The sequence below is a fragment of the Lipophrys pholis genome (assembly GCF_963383615.2).
Source record: "Lipophrys pholis genome assembly, chromosome: 6".
Classification (NCBI taxonomy): Eukaryota; Metazoa; Chordata; class Actinopteri; order Blenniiformes; family Blenniidae; genus Lipophrys; species Lipophrys pholis.
In genome coordinates this window covers 22,464,932-22,483,299 of record NC_137629.1, presented here as the reverse complement: position 1 = coordinate 22,483,299, position 18,368 = coordinate 22,464,932, and the positions used below count along the sequence as shown (strand labels likewise).

The 18,368-nt window shown below is 44.1% G+C and overlaps 2 protein-coding genes across 4 annotated transcripts; both read left to right on the top strand.

The window, feature by feature from the left end:
• Positions 1-3,489: 3,489 nt before the first annotated feature.
• eda (ectodysplasin A) lies at positions 3,490-15,405 on the top strand. Of its 2 annotated transcripts, none has more exons than XM_080465888.1 (8): positions 3,490-3,958; positions 10,316-10,415; positions 12,311-12,349; positions 12,654-12,824; positions 13,155-13,189; positions 13,308-13,359; positions 13,882-14,006; positions 14,315-15,405. In XM_080465888.1, the coding sequence occupies exons 1-8, from the start codon at positions 3,623-3,625 to the stop codon at positions 14,576-14,578; spliced, it is 1,122 nt and encodes a 373-aa protein (XP_080322014.1). In that variant the 5' UTR covers positions 3,490-3,622; the 3' UTR covers positions 14,579-15,405. The 2 variants fall into 2 exon arrangements, with proteins under 2 accessions (XP_080322014.1, XP_080322013.1); XM_080465887.1 differs by having other exon boundaries at positions 3,499-3,958; positions 13,882-14,012.
• Positions 15,406-15,716: 311 nt separating this feature from the next.
• On the top strand, positions 15,717-17,774 carry LOC308111124 (tumor necrosis factor ligand superfamily member 13B-like). Of its 2 annotated transcripts, XM_080465886.1 has the most exons (6): positions 15,717-15,962; positions 16,088-16,175; positions 16,303-16,359; positions 16,444-16,556; positions 16,647-16,788; positions 17,420-17,774. In XM_080465886.1, exons 1-6 carry the CDS (start codon positions 15,777-15,779, stop codon positions 17,533-17,535), a joined length of 702 nt encoding a protein of 233 aa, XP_080322012.1. In that variant the 5' UTR covers positions 15,717-15,776; the 3' UTR covers positions 17,536-17,774. The 2 variants fall into 2 exon arrangements, with proteins under 2 accessions (XP_080322012.1, XP_080322011.1); XM_080465885.1 differs by having other exon boundaries at positions 16,444-16,788.
• Positions 17,775-18,368: the final 594 nt, after the last annotated feature.

Here is an 18,368-nt window from a genome sequence, read left to right as displayed (position 1 = left end):
CAGGAGGTGCGGCCGGAAGGACATATAGTGTAGAAACAAGTCAAAATGAAGTTGTGAACAATGTAAAAAGGAGCCAGACAGACAGACGCCCGAGTGCTATTTATTTATATACCGTGCCACTTCATCGGAAGCATCCGACCTTTAATATGATGCATAGGTATTCATGCGATCTATAACACGAATCATTATGTGCGCAATAGTCAATATAATAACTGCATAATAACGTGTATTAAATTCAAAGTGAGAGAGTCATTGCATTTAATGAGTATCTTTTTCTTCTTATTCCTTTCCCTCTCTGTCACCCGGGCTTCCTGTGAATAAACATTACGAATGCAAGAAGGACCACAAAGGATAACGAAATACCTGATAAATCCCCATTAAAGCGCACCTTCATTTGCTGATGTGACGCATGCAAACTCAAATCGGAATTCCTGTCGGTGTCTTTCCATACTTCTCTTTGTAAGGTTTTATTAAGCCACTCAAACAATAGAAAAACAAAGCCTCTTTCTGAATAAGTCCATTTTTGAAATGGTATTGTTTGCAGAGTCCCCTGAACATAGTAGCCTTGACAAATGGCCGAAAACAAACCTTTTGCATGCAAAAAAAGGGCAACGGAAACTCCGTCAAGTCTTGTGTGGATTTAAGGAAGAAGAAAAAAAAAAAAGAAAATCAATTAAATTACCTGCACACAGCAGTCAGCCAACAGAAGGAGAGGGGGCAAGGTGAAGGAACAAAAGCAACACCATACGAAAAGACAAAGTGGAGAGAGAGAGAGAGAGAGAGAGCGAGAGAGAGAGCGAGAGCTGACCAAATTTGATGAGGACTCTTAAGATAGACGTCCACAATGAGAGTGAATTCATCATTGTTCGGGGAAATGGCAGACATGTTCCAATTTGCAGGAGATTTATAGGAAGGATATCAAATGCCACAGCATATCAATTAGCCAAGGTTACACCTCCACAATCCAATATGCCGAAACAAAGACTTCGTCCTGAGAAGGTAATGTATGGGGTGGAGACGCCTAAAACAATTTGCTGTAATATGTAATGGCATTATTCTAGTAGCCATGAATCACTGTAGCTCAAATCTGATTTCTTTTAATGGCGATTGAAAGTCAATTTGAATTTGAGCTCTTTTATCAATGAGTAAGAGAAGAGGAGAAATTTACAGATAGCGTCTCCTCAGCATCCATCATTTTCCCTCCAGCCTCTTGAAGCGGCCGTCCTCAGCCTACCACTCGACTCTCAGTGGTAAAATATAAGAGTGCCTATTCCTCTATCATCTGGCAGGGAAAGCCTCTAAATCTTGTTATAAGCTCAGAGAGGATAGAGTGGCACACCATTTATGAACGCTGCATTGAAGCCCCGGGGGACGTTATAAGAATTATTACTCCTTTTTTCAATGCCAAATAAAATAAAGAATAAAAAAAATAAAAACTCAATCACGACAAAACCAGTTTCATTTGTCACAGGCTTTAAGTGATGGGTTGCGTCGTCTGAAACAAGGCAGTTGATAGAGAGTTCACTCACTGTGATGGATTTGACCTCGAGCTCGGGGCAGTTTGACCTCCTCCTTCCCCAAAAACAAACAGGTTTTGAAATTGGATTAAGCTTGAATGCATTTCTCAGGGCACTTCCTCGTGCACTCGCGAGAGAAAAATTAAATACGGCAAATTTAGTGAAATTATTGGAAATGCACTCGCTTAACTATTCCCGTCCTGAATCATCTGCTTCCGAAAGTCGTCGCGCATGCTGCAGGGATGAGAAGCGTAGCGAACATGCTTAGGAGCAGCCCTCAGTCACGGGCCCTTTGAGGGTTACTTTGGATGTCTTTCTTCCTTCGATTTCACTATCTTATGTGCTAACAATGGCGAAATGACTTCCCAGGAGAAAAAGAGGAAGGATGTTTAATTTGAGATCAATAGTCCACAGAGAAGCTGTGTAAAGCTACACTGGCAGCTATGCATTAGAAGTACGAGATAAAAATAAAATAAAATTAAAAATTTCAATAAGTGACTGAATGAGGCTGTAGATTTTAAGTTGGAAGTTCAACGGGATGCTGGAATGCAGCGTTATTGATTTACGGCTTGGCAATGCTGCCCTTCAGTGGCAGCTTGACGAGAAACACTTTTTTTTGTTTTTTTTCTCTCTTTCTCTCTCCCTCCAGGACGAGTTGGAAAAAATGAAGGAAAAATAAAATGCGATGCAGTGGCAGCAGGAAACCAAAAGAAATATTAAACCTCACCTTCACAGAGTAATCAGCTTTAAGGCGGAAATATTTCACCGTGATGAACCACCATTTTCTGATCTCCAAAAGTCATTACTCTCCATTATTTCCCTACACAATATCCAGTGAAAGCCGGCGGTTACTCAGGGTCTGTCAGACTGAGCACGTAGAACGTGTACCCTCGTGTAGGTCAAGTGCACGCAAATGTCAGGTTTTGTCCCGGTGAAATGAAGACAGATGCAACGTGGCACTTGCCCAGAAAACTAATCAAAGACGGTGATCCATCAGCTCCACCAAGTTTCAGCCCTGCTTACCGCTTCGGTTTTCATCATCTCCAAGCCGAAGCGACGGGCTGATGCACGAGTTCCTCACTCGCGAGATCAAAGCGTCGACTTCAGAAAAAGTACCGAGGTCGGCTTTGGATCTCGACAAATGTCGAAAGCCCGCAAAGCCACAGTCGGCCTCGTGAAAGCATTGTCCTCAGTTGGCATTTTCGTAATGTAAATGTCAAACTGCTCCCCAAGTGCAGCCGAGTGACACATGTTTAGAGTGTTTGATGGTGTTGTACACAAAGTGTTGCTGAACTCACTGTGACATTGACTCTTTTCCAGGCCTGCTATCATACTGTTCAGCCTCACAGAGTCCAAAAGCAATTAAGCATAATCATGTAATCTGTAGTCTGTTTAAGAGCATAATTTGTATTACTTTTCCACTCTTTGATGATATGATTTAGTCATCAACCGCATGCTCTCTTTCAGTAACAATGCTGGGCAATATTTACCAAGGGTTTGAACCAGCTCCTCACTCGGGACCACCGGTCCATGCACCACTGCCCATGTGCCACCCACATTACAAAACAAAGCACCAAACAAAGTAAGCCAATGAAAAATAGCACGTCCAAACCCCTAAAACACATAAAACGTGTGCATAAACAACGCGCCAGTGACCACCCATCTTTAGTCACACTCGCACAGCAGGAAGCAAATCACTGGATGGAGGTCACGAAATGTGCAATCACAGAACAGAGTGAGCAACAAACAAACAAACAGGAGGAGGGGGAAGCAAACGGGAGAATATTCTCTCACATAATCATCATCATCCTCATCATCATCATCATCTCCAGGTCTCTGATGCGCTGCAGTTGCGGGGTTTGTCCAAAAGGTGTCGCTCAACCACTGCACCCAGCCGCCTGAACCTGTGGCCCGCACTCTGCGGGTTAGTGATTGTCTGCGGACCAATCACAGGGGCGGTGGGCGTGCCTCCATTGTTACTACAGATACTGGCAGAAGTTTGCACCGACCTGCGGCTGCACCTATGAGTCTCCACGTAAATGAATAGCCGCGGCCCGAGCTGATTATGCCGATAAGGAGCCTATGACTCGCCCCTCTGTCCGATAATGGCATGCGATGGTTCATCCGCGGAGGACTTCCCGGACAAAGTGATGCCCACGGCGGCTCCCTGCACGTGCAACAAGAAGTGCCGGGGTCGGAGCAGCAGCGTCGTTTTCCTGGGATTATTCCTGCTGTCGCTGTCCCTGCATGCGGTCACGCTCGTCTGCTATTTGGATCTGCGGTCCGAAGTCAAAAGGGAAATAATCCACCAGAAGCGGGACTCTCTGCTGACACTTGCGGGCAGTGACCCGGCTGACCCGGGAGGTGCGGAGCCGCTCTCCGCCGGACACCCGCGTCTGGACCCCGGGAGCAGCGGCGGCAGCAGCAGAGAGGGGCAGCAGGTAAACGCATCCATAGAGAATTGAAAGAAGAGAAAAAAAAAAAAACTGATCCATATTAATCACAATGGAAAGACACAGTAGCTTGTTGAAAACGGCATTGTTTTCATTCCTGACACGGAGGCTGATCGTGTTCATTCACCTCCGCCCTGTCCTCCTCTTCCAGTATCACGGTGTCAGGTTCGGTGTCTGCTCTGCCATGGCATGTTTCTGGGCAACTTCTTTTACAGTAGCCTGTCACGAAGTTTTGCCAGCTCAGTTTTCCAGACAAATATGTTTGCATCTGTGCGTGTCTCAGCCTCTTGGACAAGGATGCGTAAAGGTATAGGTTTCTGTCTCCTGTTCAGGTAAACACATCCAGGGTGGCAAGTTTTAGGGATGTTTTTTTTTTTTTGAGGTATGGTTCACGTGGTTACCGTAAAAAAAAAAAAAAAGAAGTTCTTCTGTTTTTGCTATGTTATTTCATCTGAGAAAAAAAAAAACTAATGTTTTGTATTCCTTGAAATGAAGCACATCTCACCCACTTGTTTCCAGAGGTTGATTCTGGAAGCCTGACTGGACTGGCAGGGGAGGGTCAGTCAGTGTGCTTGGAGCAGGTGGACGGAAAAATGAACTGGATCACCAGCAGGTGCAAAGCCCCAGGGCTGATGTAAATTCATCAGGACTTAGATGGGCCAGTTGGTACTTGGAGCGGAGCCAGCCCCCTTGTCTCACATGTGTTTTCTTTTCTGGCAGCGGGCTGATTGAACCTTCACTGTGTTGTCTGTGGCTTTGGCAACAGCCCCCCCCCCTCCACCACCGCACCACCACCACCAACCACCACCACACTCCCTAATTTCATCAGTGCAAAAAGCACCAAGTGTGCCTCTCAACTTTGCATTCGCTCGATTAGCTCATGTGCCACCAGTTGTGTGACCTTTTTTTTTTTTTGGCAGAGAAAAGCGACCCTCTGCGTGGGGCATTTCGTTGGAACTTGATAGTCACCTTGAGAAACTGAAGTGATGCACGACGGATGCGTTTCGTCCTCCGTCGGAAGCTCCGTGGCTCACGTCGGGATTTGCTCTGTATCGGTTCCCCTTCACGTGCCCAACCTATATATTTAGTCCTCGGCGTGTCCTTGCTGCGAAGCTTATTTTAGATAGTCGCGGCTCTCCCTGGTTAAAGCCGTGCGAGATGGGCTTGGTATTCAACCCAGATGGTGACGCTTCATGAGGTGAAAGACTGTGGCCCAGCTGTAAATATTTAGCAGCGCTGTGATGCTGTCCTTGCCAGATGTCTGCATTAAACAACTCTGATTACACATCCCACAGTTTACATAGTTGGAGAAACAGGAGCATGTGGCATTTAGATGCAGCGGCCGCACTTGTTAGCTTTTCAGGTCCGTCCTTTGAAGGAGCTCTTTTGTACCGCGAAAAATTGTTTATTGGATTTTTCACACAAGTCGTCATCAAAGGCACTTCAGCGGCATCATTGAAATTTGATGTGATGGCCAGGTATACAGACAAGTGTAACAGAACGTGAAGAGCCTTAAAAACAAAGTAGGGCAAATCAGGCATAGGAACAAACAAGTCGTACCACGCAGGCCTAAATCGGACATCGCAGACATGAAATACATTGGCCTTGTCATCATATGATGCCAATGTATCAGTTTAAACTCAGGTTGCTTTGCAGTGTGGTGGAGTTTTGTTTTAAAAAAGACAAGTGGTGTGGTTTCTTGTCATGTAAGAGCAGCTTTAAACACACAATTTAGTGCCCGTCTTATTGTTTTCAGCAGGGCTGGTCAGTGTCAAACAAAGATCAGCCTCGATAAGCACCAGCTTTGTCAGAAATCCCAAGAATGGGGGAATAATTGTCCTGTTTAGGGCGTTTTTCAGTCAAACTGAACATAAATAAAACTTTAGCCTCGTTGAGATGAAGTTTGACTGAAGCTTTTGTGATTACTAGAAAGTTACATGGAAGCTTGTCTCACTGTTGCATTCGAGTTCAGTTATTTATGGCAGCAAATTCAGCTTCACACGGTAATATAATTTTATCAGTTTGACATTTTATAAAGTTCTTAATCGACACCATTTTACAGACGGAAATGTCTGTTGATGCCTTTTGCTTTGCTCCAGACCGACACACGTTATACGCAGATGCACCTGATCTGCAGAAAGACACTGGCTCAAAGTGCCAGATAAGAATCACGACTGTGTGAGCAGTAATAACACAAGTTCATAATCAGTTTTCAGCATCTTGCTGGGAACCGACAAGACCACTTTGAACCTGGGTTGTGAGGTGAAGCAAGGAAAGAGAAAACAAAGTAAAGCAGCGTATAATATTATGGTCAATTTCTACAAATCTGTAACCCTATAGATCTTTTTCAGTCTCTTGGGATGTCTAATTTTTTATTTTTTATTCATTTTCTCTGCGCAGAAATGGAAACACAATGGTTTTGCCATTTAAATAGGCACTTTAACACCTCCAGAGACATAAAACTTCATCAAAGTGGAGTAATTTGTAATAGAAATTCATTCGTTTCTGGAATGCAGGTAGACGTTAGGCACAACTCGTGACCTCACACTTTTTCACGTCTTCCTAGTTGCTTCTTACTGAGAGCAGATGATCTGGTCATTTATGATCTGAGCCCGGGAAGTGAACAAACAGCCATCACCTCAACAGGCACAGGTATATGCCCTTGAGCAAGGCAGTAAATCCCAGCTGTCCAGCAGATCCGCGCAGTTCCCAACAGTAAAAAAAAAAGAAAAAAAATCTCTCTTGGGTGTGTGTGTGGCTCTAAAACCAGCAGTAAGAGTGTGATGTAGAGCATACCGAGAGCAAGTGTCACCCTCAGTCAGCCTGACCCTCATTCACCTGGTGTCAGGGAGTGAATGCAATAAAAAGGTTCTCCGCCGACCGTTTAATTGAGCTCGCTTAGATAGCGTTTTATTCCCGCGCCTAACATTTTTCTTATAACCATTATATGAAATAATCTTCTCCTCTGATGTATGCCTTCAAAGTCTCAAAGAACAGATGCTGAAACATCTGGAGTCTAGTTAACGGCTATTAAAAAAGTCAGTTTGATGGGACACAAAGTCCTCACCAGCATACAAGCGTAGGGGCGCCCGGGGTGGGCTGTCACCCACATCTACTTTAATTGTGACCAGTGCGTGATTAGTTTGAACGGCAGTATTGTAGCGAGACGACATACCAGGGATTAATTGGTATAGACACATGTGTCAGAGAAGCACAAAGCATAGGAGGTAGAAGCCTCAGTATTACAAGGCCGCAGACTTATTCCGTACAAGTCTGAATTTCCTTGACAGACAGATGGCGTAGACGCCCAGTATAGATTAAGTCCAGAGTCACAAACATCTACCAAAATAATAAATTCTCCAGGCACTCTCGGCATTCGGCTACGAATCACTTTGCCAGCAAGTGTTGCAACAATCTGCGACGTGATTGGCTGCTGACAGGCTACATTTCCCTTAGGTTGAGCTCCACAGCTTTTTTAGATGACAATCTATGCATACTGTTATTAAATTACCCCGAGTTATGGTTAGAAACACATGTCCTTCCAGAGAGCAGCGTCTGATAGTGACCGAGTGGGAAGACCACTCCTCTCGTATGATATTTAAGAAGAAAACGCGCTGTCGGTGTTGAATCCAAGAGTGTGAATCACAGGAGTATTATAAGCAATCGGCTCTCAAGTGTATGCATGCCACTGAAGTTAGTAATGCCTGTCGAGTGGTGACGGGCACCCGGTCTGCAACCACAGCCACCAGCCCTCCGTTTCACCCCTTCAACTTTGTAACCTCACATTCCCGACCACAGAACTTTAAGTGATGGTCCAAAATTCAGAAACCAGCATGTCTGCATTTGTGGAGAAACGTGAGCCAGAAGCAGTGCAGCACACCCGATGTTTAAAAAAAAAAAAAAAAAAAGAAATGCACAAGCTGGAGCTCATTTTTGCAATTAGATTGAATTGTTATAATTCTCTGGGAGTTTTTGGTAGTTTCAGTTCTAAAATTTGTAAGAATTCAAGCCGTGATAATAGTTAAGTGTTAATACGGTGAAAAAAGAAGGCTTGTGATCCCAAAATTACACATCCCCGGGGTGACTGAATTTTAGTCATATCCTCACGAAGCAACAGGGAATCGCGTAGTCTGCGCACAACTGCAACCCCCACGCTTTGAAGATTTGAAAGGCCTCTAATTAATAGCATTTTTCCCTTGTGTTGAAAAAGAATGGTTTACTCAATAGTTGGCACTTGGCATACATACCAACACGTTGTCATCGTGATTTACTGTAACTCTGCGTGCCTTTGAAGGGTATGAAGGCTGTAAATGTTGTAATGAAGTGAAATGAAGCAAACAAGAGCGCAAAACCATTTCTCATAGTCGTATAATGGAAGAACTTTGAGGGAAAATTGAAACACATTGCCGCCTTCATCTACATCAGCAGCCCCAGCAGTTTGGTAGTAGCCTCGCAGACTTGCTTGTTTGTCTTTTGTCGTTCTGCTGGAGCTTAATCTCAGGCCAGAAAATTGGCTGTTGAATCATGTTTGGCTGTCAGAACAGACGAAAGTGTAATGCCATATGCCTGAACATACACCAAGAATCCTTTGAGAGGTAAAAATCGTCCACCCCCCCCCATATGCCAACAGCTGTAGAGGAGATGTGGAGACACCTGCACACCAAATGAACGGCTAACGTCGCTGCTTGCAGGAACATCTGGAGGTCTGTGTGTGGATAAACCACTCCAACACATACTCCTCCATCGAGCTGGAGTTCCCGTACTTATAAGGTCAGACATGGTTGCCAGCTGGTCAGAGATGTAGGCTTTAACTACTTTGAGCTTGCCCAACATGGCCAACGGGAGTGTTTGACACGATACAACTCATCTCTCAACCCAGGCGGGGGGGGTAGGGGGGGGCTCCACATCTGAGATGAGGTATCGAAGCAACTCGAAACATAAATTTTCTTGTCCGTCTCCTCATGCTCTTTCAGTGGCCGTGCCTTCAAACCACACAGAGACTCACAAGGAGTTCGCTCTGCCTTCGGGAGAGGGAGATTTCTTGTCGTCGGGGTTTAATAACCGTGTTTACTCGAGCGTCACAGATGGAAATGGGGAGTATGTCGTCTCGGGCCAGGCCCCCACGGGAAAAGAGAGGTCAGAATTGTTAGTCGGTAAGCTTGTCTGGTTCATTTCTAGCGGTTCAGCTAAACGATACAGCTTTATTTATTACCGCTTGATCCATGCTAAGGTGCTGCACGTGTCACCGCTTTGGACATGTCAGTTTTCCAAACACCGAGCAGATGTCCGGAGCTACATACGGGCCGTCTGGCTGTCTGTCCTCAGCCAGTGAGAACATTTATGCCTCGCACTCCGACCATTATTTATGCTGACACTCCAAAGCATGACCGAAAGCGATCTCGTATATTGCGAGCCTTGACGAAAAGAAGCCTTTGGGTGGTCTTGCTGCGTTTCCTGTGCCAGGTCTCTTTGTCTATCGGATCCTGGGAACCCTCCAAAGATGTGATCACAAACTGGCTCTTCTAACAGAACAGCGACTCTGTGTTTGAAACTCTTGACTTCTCAGCACGGAACTTCTTGCTTGTCGGAGACGGCCGCGTCTTGAGCGTGTTACAGTCAGGTCAGCGCGTCCCACAGAGTTCATGTGAATGTGGGTCGCCCCAGAACGAGTCACATAAGAACACAAGCATGCGGTTTGTCCCGCCGCTCACTCGCCCATGGGAACACCCCACCACGGCTGCAGAGCTTTTCCTGTTTTTTACAAACGAGCTCAAACCACCTTCATCAGATCCTTTTTTTTTTTTCCCTTTTACATTTTGTTTTTAGCTTATTCATGCCACCACTGAATAGGGATGGGACCAGGTGCCATGTGAATGGGTATTGCAAACTACAGTTCATGTCCTCCTTTTGTGTAAAAAGGTGAATTTTAGAGCAGTCGTGTCCAGGTGGCTGTCTCAAACGGCAGAAACACAGACAAAAGTGACTTGGGTTACCGGATAGGTTACAGCCCCAATGGGACAGACAATGACTTGGCCACAACTGAATGTGCTGCCTCACAATGTCTCGCATCTTTTCAAATGCCTCCAGTTGTGTCTGTGCAAACATTATCCCTCAAGAATGGAAAGGCCACTTGTAACATAGGTTTCACTCTCAATAACCTTGTCTCATTCATGTCTTTTGTTTGCCCCAAATAATTCATCTAAGGTGGTCTGGACTGGTATTGATATTCACTACATTCCCAGTGTTCAAGTCAGCGTCTCTGCGTTTAAAGCCGCGGCACACACTTGAATTTTATTTTGTAATTTTCCATACATAATGGCTTATTTTGTCTCTGTGTCCCACCAGGAGAAGTTCTTGCACAGAAGTAGCGGCTTCCGCGCCACAGAGGACACCAGAGGTATAACCCAGCGAGCGAAAAGGAGTCCCGGCAATCAGCCAGAAACAGGTGCGATGTCATTTTTTTTAAAAATGTCCACATACTACTGCTCCGTCTTTTAACTTCTCGCCCCGATATCAAAGCTGATTATCTTTCTTAATTCTTAAAACTCCAAATTTATTTCACTTGATCACAAAAAATGAGCTCTCCCAGTGCACCTGCGTCAGTCCCCTTTTCTGGCTGTGCACTATGCAACAACTGGGTGGATGGTTGAGCAATGGTTTCTGTATCCCTTGTTTGTTTAGAAGAGATTCGGTACAGTATAAATAACAGGCTTATGCTGGGCAAAAGCCCCCTGAAATTTGAAAACAATTTGTTAATGGTTTCTCACTTTTTTTGCCGAATTGAGTTTTTACTGCTTTGTCTTTGCTTTGCGCCGCCGCACAATGTTGCCGAGTTTATAGAGCAAGAGTGAAACCGGAATGGAATCGATTATTACTTGGACAGCAAACAAGGACAACAATGAGTTTGGGAGGGTTTCACCAATTTGAAACAGACTGTGAAGCACGTGTACGCCCCCCCCCTACCACCACCATCTCAAAATGATATTGGGTCCCCCAAATAATCTTTTGTGCCTGTCAACGAAGCACTTCCACACTTTGGAATCAAACAGTGTAATCAGTGAGGTCTTGAAGCATCAAAACATACAACCAAAAGACGTACCACTTTGGAGAGCCAGGTGGCCTTTTGAGAAATCCTTCGAGAGTCTGAAGGTTTTCGATAAATCTTCCAAATTGATTTATGTTAATCAATAGCTCCGCAGAAAACCATATGGCCAATATGTCAGAATCTGCTTTTGTAGTTTTTGTTTAGAATCTGAGCTATGCAAATAAAAATTTTTTTTTAAAAAAGCACAGCCTTTGAAGTTCTGTGTCTGAGTGCAACAAGTGCAGCATGATCACAAGGCATTCCAATGTCTGTGTCGTGACACTGAATACTTGGGGGAAGTTTAGTGATTGTGTTTAAATTAGAAGAAAAAACTCACCTTTGAGACTTTCTACATAAATCAGTAAAGTCCCGAGCCTCTAAACACTAATCATTCCCAGGTCTCTCCTCTGCTCTCAGCACACAGACAAAGGCTTTTGTAATCTCAGCCTTAGATGTGTGCTTTTGTGTGTGTGTGGTGTGTGTGTGTGATTGCGTGCATGCGTGTGCGCACGCACATTCTCGGCACTCCTAACGGGCACCAGATTCCAGATAGGGCTGCTCGTTAAGAGAAATCTATGTGGATGCATCCAGTCATTTAGCCAGAGGAGAAACACTGGCCATATGTTTGAGGGGGACTCAAACTGTGAGGTTTTAAGGTTAAATGGCCTTTGTAGTTATAATGACATGGTAAACACAAGAGCAAGCTTTTTGTAAGGGATTCTTCAGTGGTGCACGGAGTGTGCGTTCACACACAAACACACACACACTGTGCATTATGTCTTTCCAGCACTGACATAGATGCCCCACCATGCGTGCACACCAACACACAGAGCCTTAAAGGGCAAACCCACACGCACATGTGTACGCACATTTGCGCACACACACACACGCACACACACAAACACACTTTCATCTGCATTCTCCATCTGGGCTTAATTCAAAGAAAAGGATTTTGGCAGGATAAAGTATCTCTCTAATGATCTTCTCCAGTTCCACTGCCTGTGAATGCTTAAGGCACTTGTTCATACAGAGGAGGTGAAACCACACTTACAAATTACTACACTACAAGATACCACAGACTGACATACCTCCACTCCAGTTTTCGGCGCACAACCTCTGAATCTGTTATTTTAGCCCGTTTTGGATACCTACACGGAATGGGTGGAATAGTTGAGATGTTATCCGAGATGATAATTGTTCGGGAGACCGTTTCAAGCTTAATCACACTGGGTTTTTTTTTTTTTTGTTTCTTTCAGAATCGACTGGGAAGGAAAGAAGGAAAGACAGGAAAAAAGGTAATTCAAATTCAGCCCAAACCTCATTCATCTTGGTCAATAATCAAGCTGCTACCTGCTGACTATTTTTAGAAAGGTGACCATGTTCTTGGCTTAAAGTAGACGAGGTTTCAATATTTTATTCTGTTTCTAAAGGAACAAACCTCTGTTTCTTACTGGTTTTTCCTTTGGTAATATCTGATTTTACAATTTCCACAGATACTTAATACATTATTAATATAGACAAAGATTTTTTTGGGACTGAGGGGAAAGTGAAATTTCAGCCATTGTCAACCATTGCTGCTTTCTCTCGCTCTCTCTCTAGGAAAAAAGCGTTCAGTGCCAGGGCCCCCTGGTCCCCCGGGTCCACCTGGCCCACAGGGGCCACCGGGCATCCCTGGAATCCCGGGTATTCCAGGAAGCAACGTTGTGGGGCCCGCCGGGCCACCCGGACCCCCTGGGCCACAAGGACCCCCAGGCGCACAAGGTCCAGCAGGTATACGACTTCAAATAAAATTCACTCGGATAAAGCGTGACTGTAGCCAAAGAGCTCGAAAAAACGCGTTGAAAGATTTGTTTCTTCGATTACGGCATTTCCCCGCATGCAGACACTTTCCCACACTGGAAGGGGGCTCAAGTTGTCAAAATTGATTAACTCATTGCCTCCGCAGTGAGAGAGTTTCTGATGCAGGATGTCAAACATCGTGTGGAACAGCAATCTTTCAACTCTGTCAGTGTTTTTGTTTTAATTACCATCACTCTTTTGTTCCTCAGCCGTGTTGAAGGCCCTGCATTTTACATTTGCTTCTCTCTCTTCTCGTTCCAGGGGTTGCCGATCGGACCAAAACAAAGGAATTCCAGGTAAGAGTATGTCACGTTTAAATGGCCTCCCACACAGTGTTGCTGAAGAAACGGTTGTTGCTCCTGTTCAGAACGGTCACCAGAGATCTTTATTTTCTTTTGTTTGTTTTGTTTGCAGCCTGCAGTGGTTCATTTGCAAGGCCAGGAAACGACCATTCAAGTGAGGGAAGGTGGGTTTTCCATCCAGGCTCATTCACACCAGTGGGTTTGACAGAAAACAGCAGGAATGCATCATCCCTGCCAATGTCCTTTGTCAAACACTCGGGTCTGGAACTGTGTAAATGGACATGCCTGCTCAATCTCAAGTTACAGGAGAAACAATATAAATGCTATAGATTTTTTTTTCATGCAGTTGATGGTTACAAAATAGGCTTAACGTGCCATTTTTGGCCATTTCTGAGATATTACTCAGTATTTTTCCGAAAACCAGAGAATTTTGATGTTATTACCAGTATTTAAGATGATTTTGCAGAGGATTAGGGTGTATTGTTATCAAACTAACGTCGCCTGGAGTCAGGAGCTGAGAGCTTTGCTGCAGACTCCGATTATCCTTTATCGCTGTGTCTTGACGGCGAGTGAGCGTCATTAGCAGGTTTATTTAATTTTTCTTTTGTGTCAGCACCAAGCTCGGGTTGCAGTTAAACTGTTTGTTGACTTTCTCCCTCTTCGTGTGTTTATTGTGACATTTTCAGATCTCTCTCAAGGCGTCCTTAAGAACTGGAAAATGGTGTCCATCCATCACCGCGTCTTTAAAATGCACTCTCGCACTGGGCAGCTGGAGGTGCTGTTGGACGGTGTCTACTTCATATATAGTCAGGTAGAAGTGAGTACGGTCCTTGACGTAACTCTTTAAATTTACGAAGATAGAAGAAGTGACAGCTATTCTTTAGTTAAGTTTAGAGGCCTGCTTGCTTTGTTAAGCCATAAATGCTTGAGTTGATATTTAAGACATGTTTCCTGCCCTTCTCCCTGTGGTTAACAATTAGGCTTTATAATTCCTTCTCTTGTTGGCTACTGTGATATAGCAGCTGTTAAATGTTTGAATAAGCACTTTAAGTGATCTTGTGGACTTGTTTTGACAGTTCCTCGTAGTCTTATGTGAATTCTCCGTCGCCTCTCCACCAGGTGTACTACCTCAACTTCACTGACATCGCCAGCTATGATGTGATGGTGGACTCCAACCCGTTCCTCCGCTGCACCTGCAGCATCGAGACGGGCCAGCGCAAGTTCAACACCTGCTACACGGCTGGGGTGAGCCCGCTCCGCGCCGGCCAGAGGATCTCTATACGCATAGCCCATGAGTACACACTCATCAACATGACCAACCACACCACCTTCCTGGGAAGCGTCAGGCTCGGAGAGGCTCCATCTGCTGGACAGAACGGATAACTGCACCAACCGTCAGCCCCTCTGCAGAAGTGGAAAAGTCGCTCGACAGTCTCACGTGTCCACGAGTCACTAGGTCATCACGTCCTGTCCCATGTAGGATTGATACATTGATTTGGAGCAACTTTTGAAACCGCCCCTCTCAAGAGGAAACTCTGGGTTGTTAAAAGTGACTTTGCTCACGTCCACGTCTGTATTAAAAAGGACAATATAGACTGCTCCGCTTCCATTCGCATCGATCCTGTGCAGAGAGAGATAAGCCTCAACGAACCAAATGTCCTCATCAAACTAAAGTATCTATTTATAGTCACCCTTATGTGTCAACACACCCCGCATCTCTATAGCAAAGGAAGACATTGCGCTGACCGATACTTAGTAATTACATACTTTTTAAAGTGCTGTTGAATGACAATCTTGTATCTCCAAAAGCTGTTTGTTTATTTGACATTTTTACTGAATTTGATCATGTCAACAGTTTTAGGTGGATTTAAAAGAGCTTATTAGCTCCACATGTTCCAGGGTTATTAAAAGAGATTATATAAATGCTCAAAGCAAGTATAAAGGTATCCATGCAAAGCTAAGAAAACTGGAGTTATAAGGTATTCACAGAGCAACGGCACGACATTTTTTTGCGCACATTTGCACTACGGCATCCCTGAAGAAAATCAGTGATATGTCTTGTTACAGTGCTATTGTTTAGTTACCTTATGAATAAATCCATGTAGAGAAATGATAGCTGTTAATACACGTCTGTACATACTGTATATAAAATGGGATATACTTTTGTAAATGGAGTTGATTGATGGATTAAAATGTTTCATTTTCTGTCTAAAATGCAGTTGTCTTTTTTTTTTTTTTCCTGTGTTTGTGCAGCTGGTAGTAATAATTTATGTAAGTTCAGACTTCTCCGTCACGTCGCACTAAGCTGGCAGGAGTACTGACAAGAACAAATGATGTTCTGCGAGCTCGGCCCTTTTATTAAAATGTGGCTCTTACTCTGACTGCAAGTTTCACAACACACTGCGAAGTTGGCCGTGATCTTCATGTGACCTAAATGAATAACATCTTGACAGGCGCAGAGAAGATAGTTCCTCATTTAGAAAAATAATTTTGAAACTGAATGTTCAGGTTTCCGGAGTACACTGATGTGTGACCTCAGTCGTTTGAGTAACTTGGGGACATCCAGTCTGCAAGCCTCGCCATGCTCTATAATGCTTTATTATCACTAACGGCACTTATGTTTTGTCTCAGCCTGTTCCTCCTGCGCAGAGCCAGTGTTTTAGAAAATGATTTTCGCAACCTCCAAGGGGACGTAATTCTACAATTAAATCAGCCACGTTCTGAGGGAGTCAATGGGAAAGTGGCCAAGATGTCTAAAACAAGGGAGGTATGTCACTGATTATGCAGGATGGAGTCATCTTGGACATTGTACTACTGAGACTTCTACCATTAGTGAGTACTCAGAAAGCATTGCAATAATAAATACTATCTTAATGCTTTGTTTTCTCCTAGGACTTGAAGCCAAGTGTTTTCCAAAAAGCTCAGAGGTTTGTGAAGATATCTTCTAGGAGAGTGAAAAGGGAACAGAGCAGCTGCAGAGGTGGGTTGGAGCTCAGCGCTGAAAATATGTCCATTAGTTACGGTCTAATCTGGTAGTGAGACCTTAAACAGTGTTTGCACAGTTAATAAAATTAAAGTATTATATTTATTTCCCTCTCCAACGCCAGCTCCAACATCATTTCTGCAGTTAAGAGCTAACACTAACAAACAGCCAGACTTAAAAGGTAAAACTAAACTCAAGTCTTTGGCTCTAGCACTGCACTGTCTGCCATTATTTTGAATAAGTGTATCTTGACTTTCCCCCGTAGGAAATATAACAGTGATCCCTTGGACTGTTTCTCTGCAGCAAGGAAATACAATTTCACTAAAGGAAAACAGGATTGTTGTCCAAGAAGATGGTTATTACTTGGTGTTTGGACAAGTATTGTGTCACCCTAACTCAAGCATAACTAAGACGATACTGCCCATAATTTGTTCCAACTCTTCACTAATGTTCTGCTTAATTTTACAGGTTTTGTTTGAGAGTCCAAGCAGAGTTATGGGTTATATCATTCAAAGCTGGGAACCCACTAAAGCGGGGCCAAGAAGAGAGCTCTTGTGCTGCCTGCAAGAGATGCCCGATGAACCTCCCGCCAATACGTGCTACACTGCAGGTCAGTGAGATGCAGCGGCTGCAGCTGTGGCTGCTGTGGCTGCTGGGTTTTCAGTACCTTTGGATGGAGCAAGAGAGGCCGTTTTCACTCCTGGTGCTTGTCAAGGCTTTGCCCTCATCGCTGCTGCGCAGACATGAGGATGGTATCAATCTTCCCATTGGATTCTTTAAAAGAAAGCAAATATGAAAGGCATAAAAAAAACAAGAAAACAGCTAAACTGAAGCAGAACAACCTCACTTGTCTTGACCTACAAACAGTTGATTTCTTTGAAAGAACAATACATGGGAGAAGAAAAGTGTTGTCACACGGGACATGAAGGGATTGGGCTTGGTACGTATTACATACAAAGCCACATACAAATATAATCTCAGGTGGGCTGCAAATTGATAGCATGATATTTTCATAACAAAAAGACAAAAAAAAAAATACAAGCCCATGCAATTTCCTTTTTTTTTTTTTTTTAAACCAAGATCTAATATAATCAACTGGATATTTATTCCAAAATAAAGTGCATTTTTATTTAGCAAGCTCATAAGATCCCCCGGCTGGCCGGTTTTGGGTGGCGCATATTTGACCCCCCCCGTATTATATCTTGTTTTCTTCTCTGCTTTAACAGTTCCTGTCTCTGCAGGCACGGTGCATTTGTTCCAAAACGAGGAGCTGGAGCTCGTGATCCCGGACAGGCCCTCCGTCCTCATCTCTATGGACTCGGAGTCGACGTTTTTTGGTGTCATACGGCTGAACTGATCCAATGCAGAACGTGGGGAGATAAGTATGCGGCTCGTTGCTGGCAGGAAGCTGAAAGTGACTCTGAGTCGTGTGAGGCGGAGGCAGATAAAGGACTGAGTGGCAGCAGCAGGGGAAACTGCCGGGGCCTGTTATTAACCCCAGGAAAATGTGCAATTGACTTTTCAAATGAACTCGTGTCATCTGTCATTTTCCGCTGACTTGTAAACCATTAAACCTATCACTGAGGTAGTTTGCCTAAACCGCCGCCTCCTCTCGTCTATTCTTTGCTCTCCACCTCTCGCCAGGAGCTTCCCTCCTGTTCCACCATCCACTCTGTAGGCTTATTTGTTCCTCCCATCTATTTTAGAGTTTCCGTTTTACAAAGTGTTGGTCAGGAACAAACACACCCCGTGAATTTATATCACTCAGTAGGTGTTTTCTTTGTTCACATGAAAGTCCACAACACTGTTAATACTTGATTGCATCCTGTTAAAATAATAAAAAAAACAAAAAAAACATTGTAACCAAAAACATCTGCTTCAGCATTTCACCACATATCTAATGTTAGTTGCACATCAATCTCTATAAATGCTAGATTTACCGCACAAACATGACAATCTTAATCTCTAAATTACAGGGTCACTGTTTATATTCTTTTAGAAGTCAAAAGTGACATTTTAGTGTTTCTCATCTAAATATAGTATCTAAAATGCCTATCTGGTGTCCACAGCTGTTTGTTTGCTTCTGCCTTTTTTTTTTTTTTGGTTTGTTTTCTCATGACGCTTGGCTGTGCGTGTGTGTGTGCACGCGTGTGCGTGTGTGTGTGTGTGTGAGATCGAGCTCTGAAAACA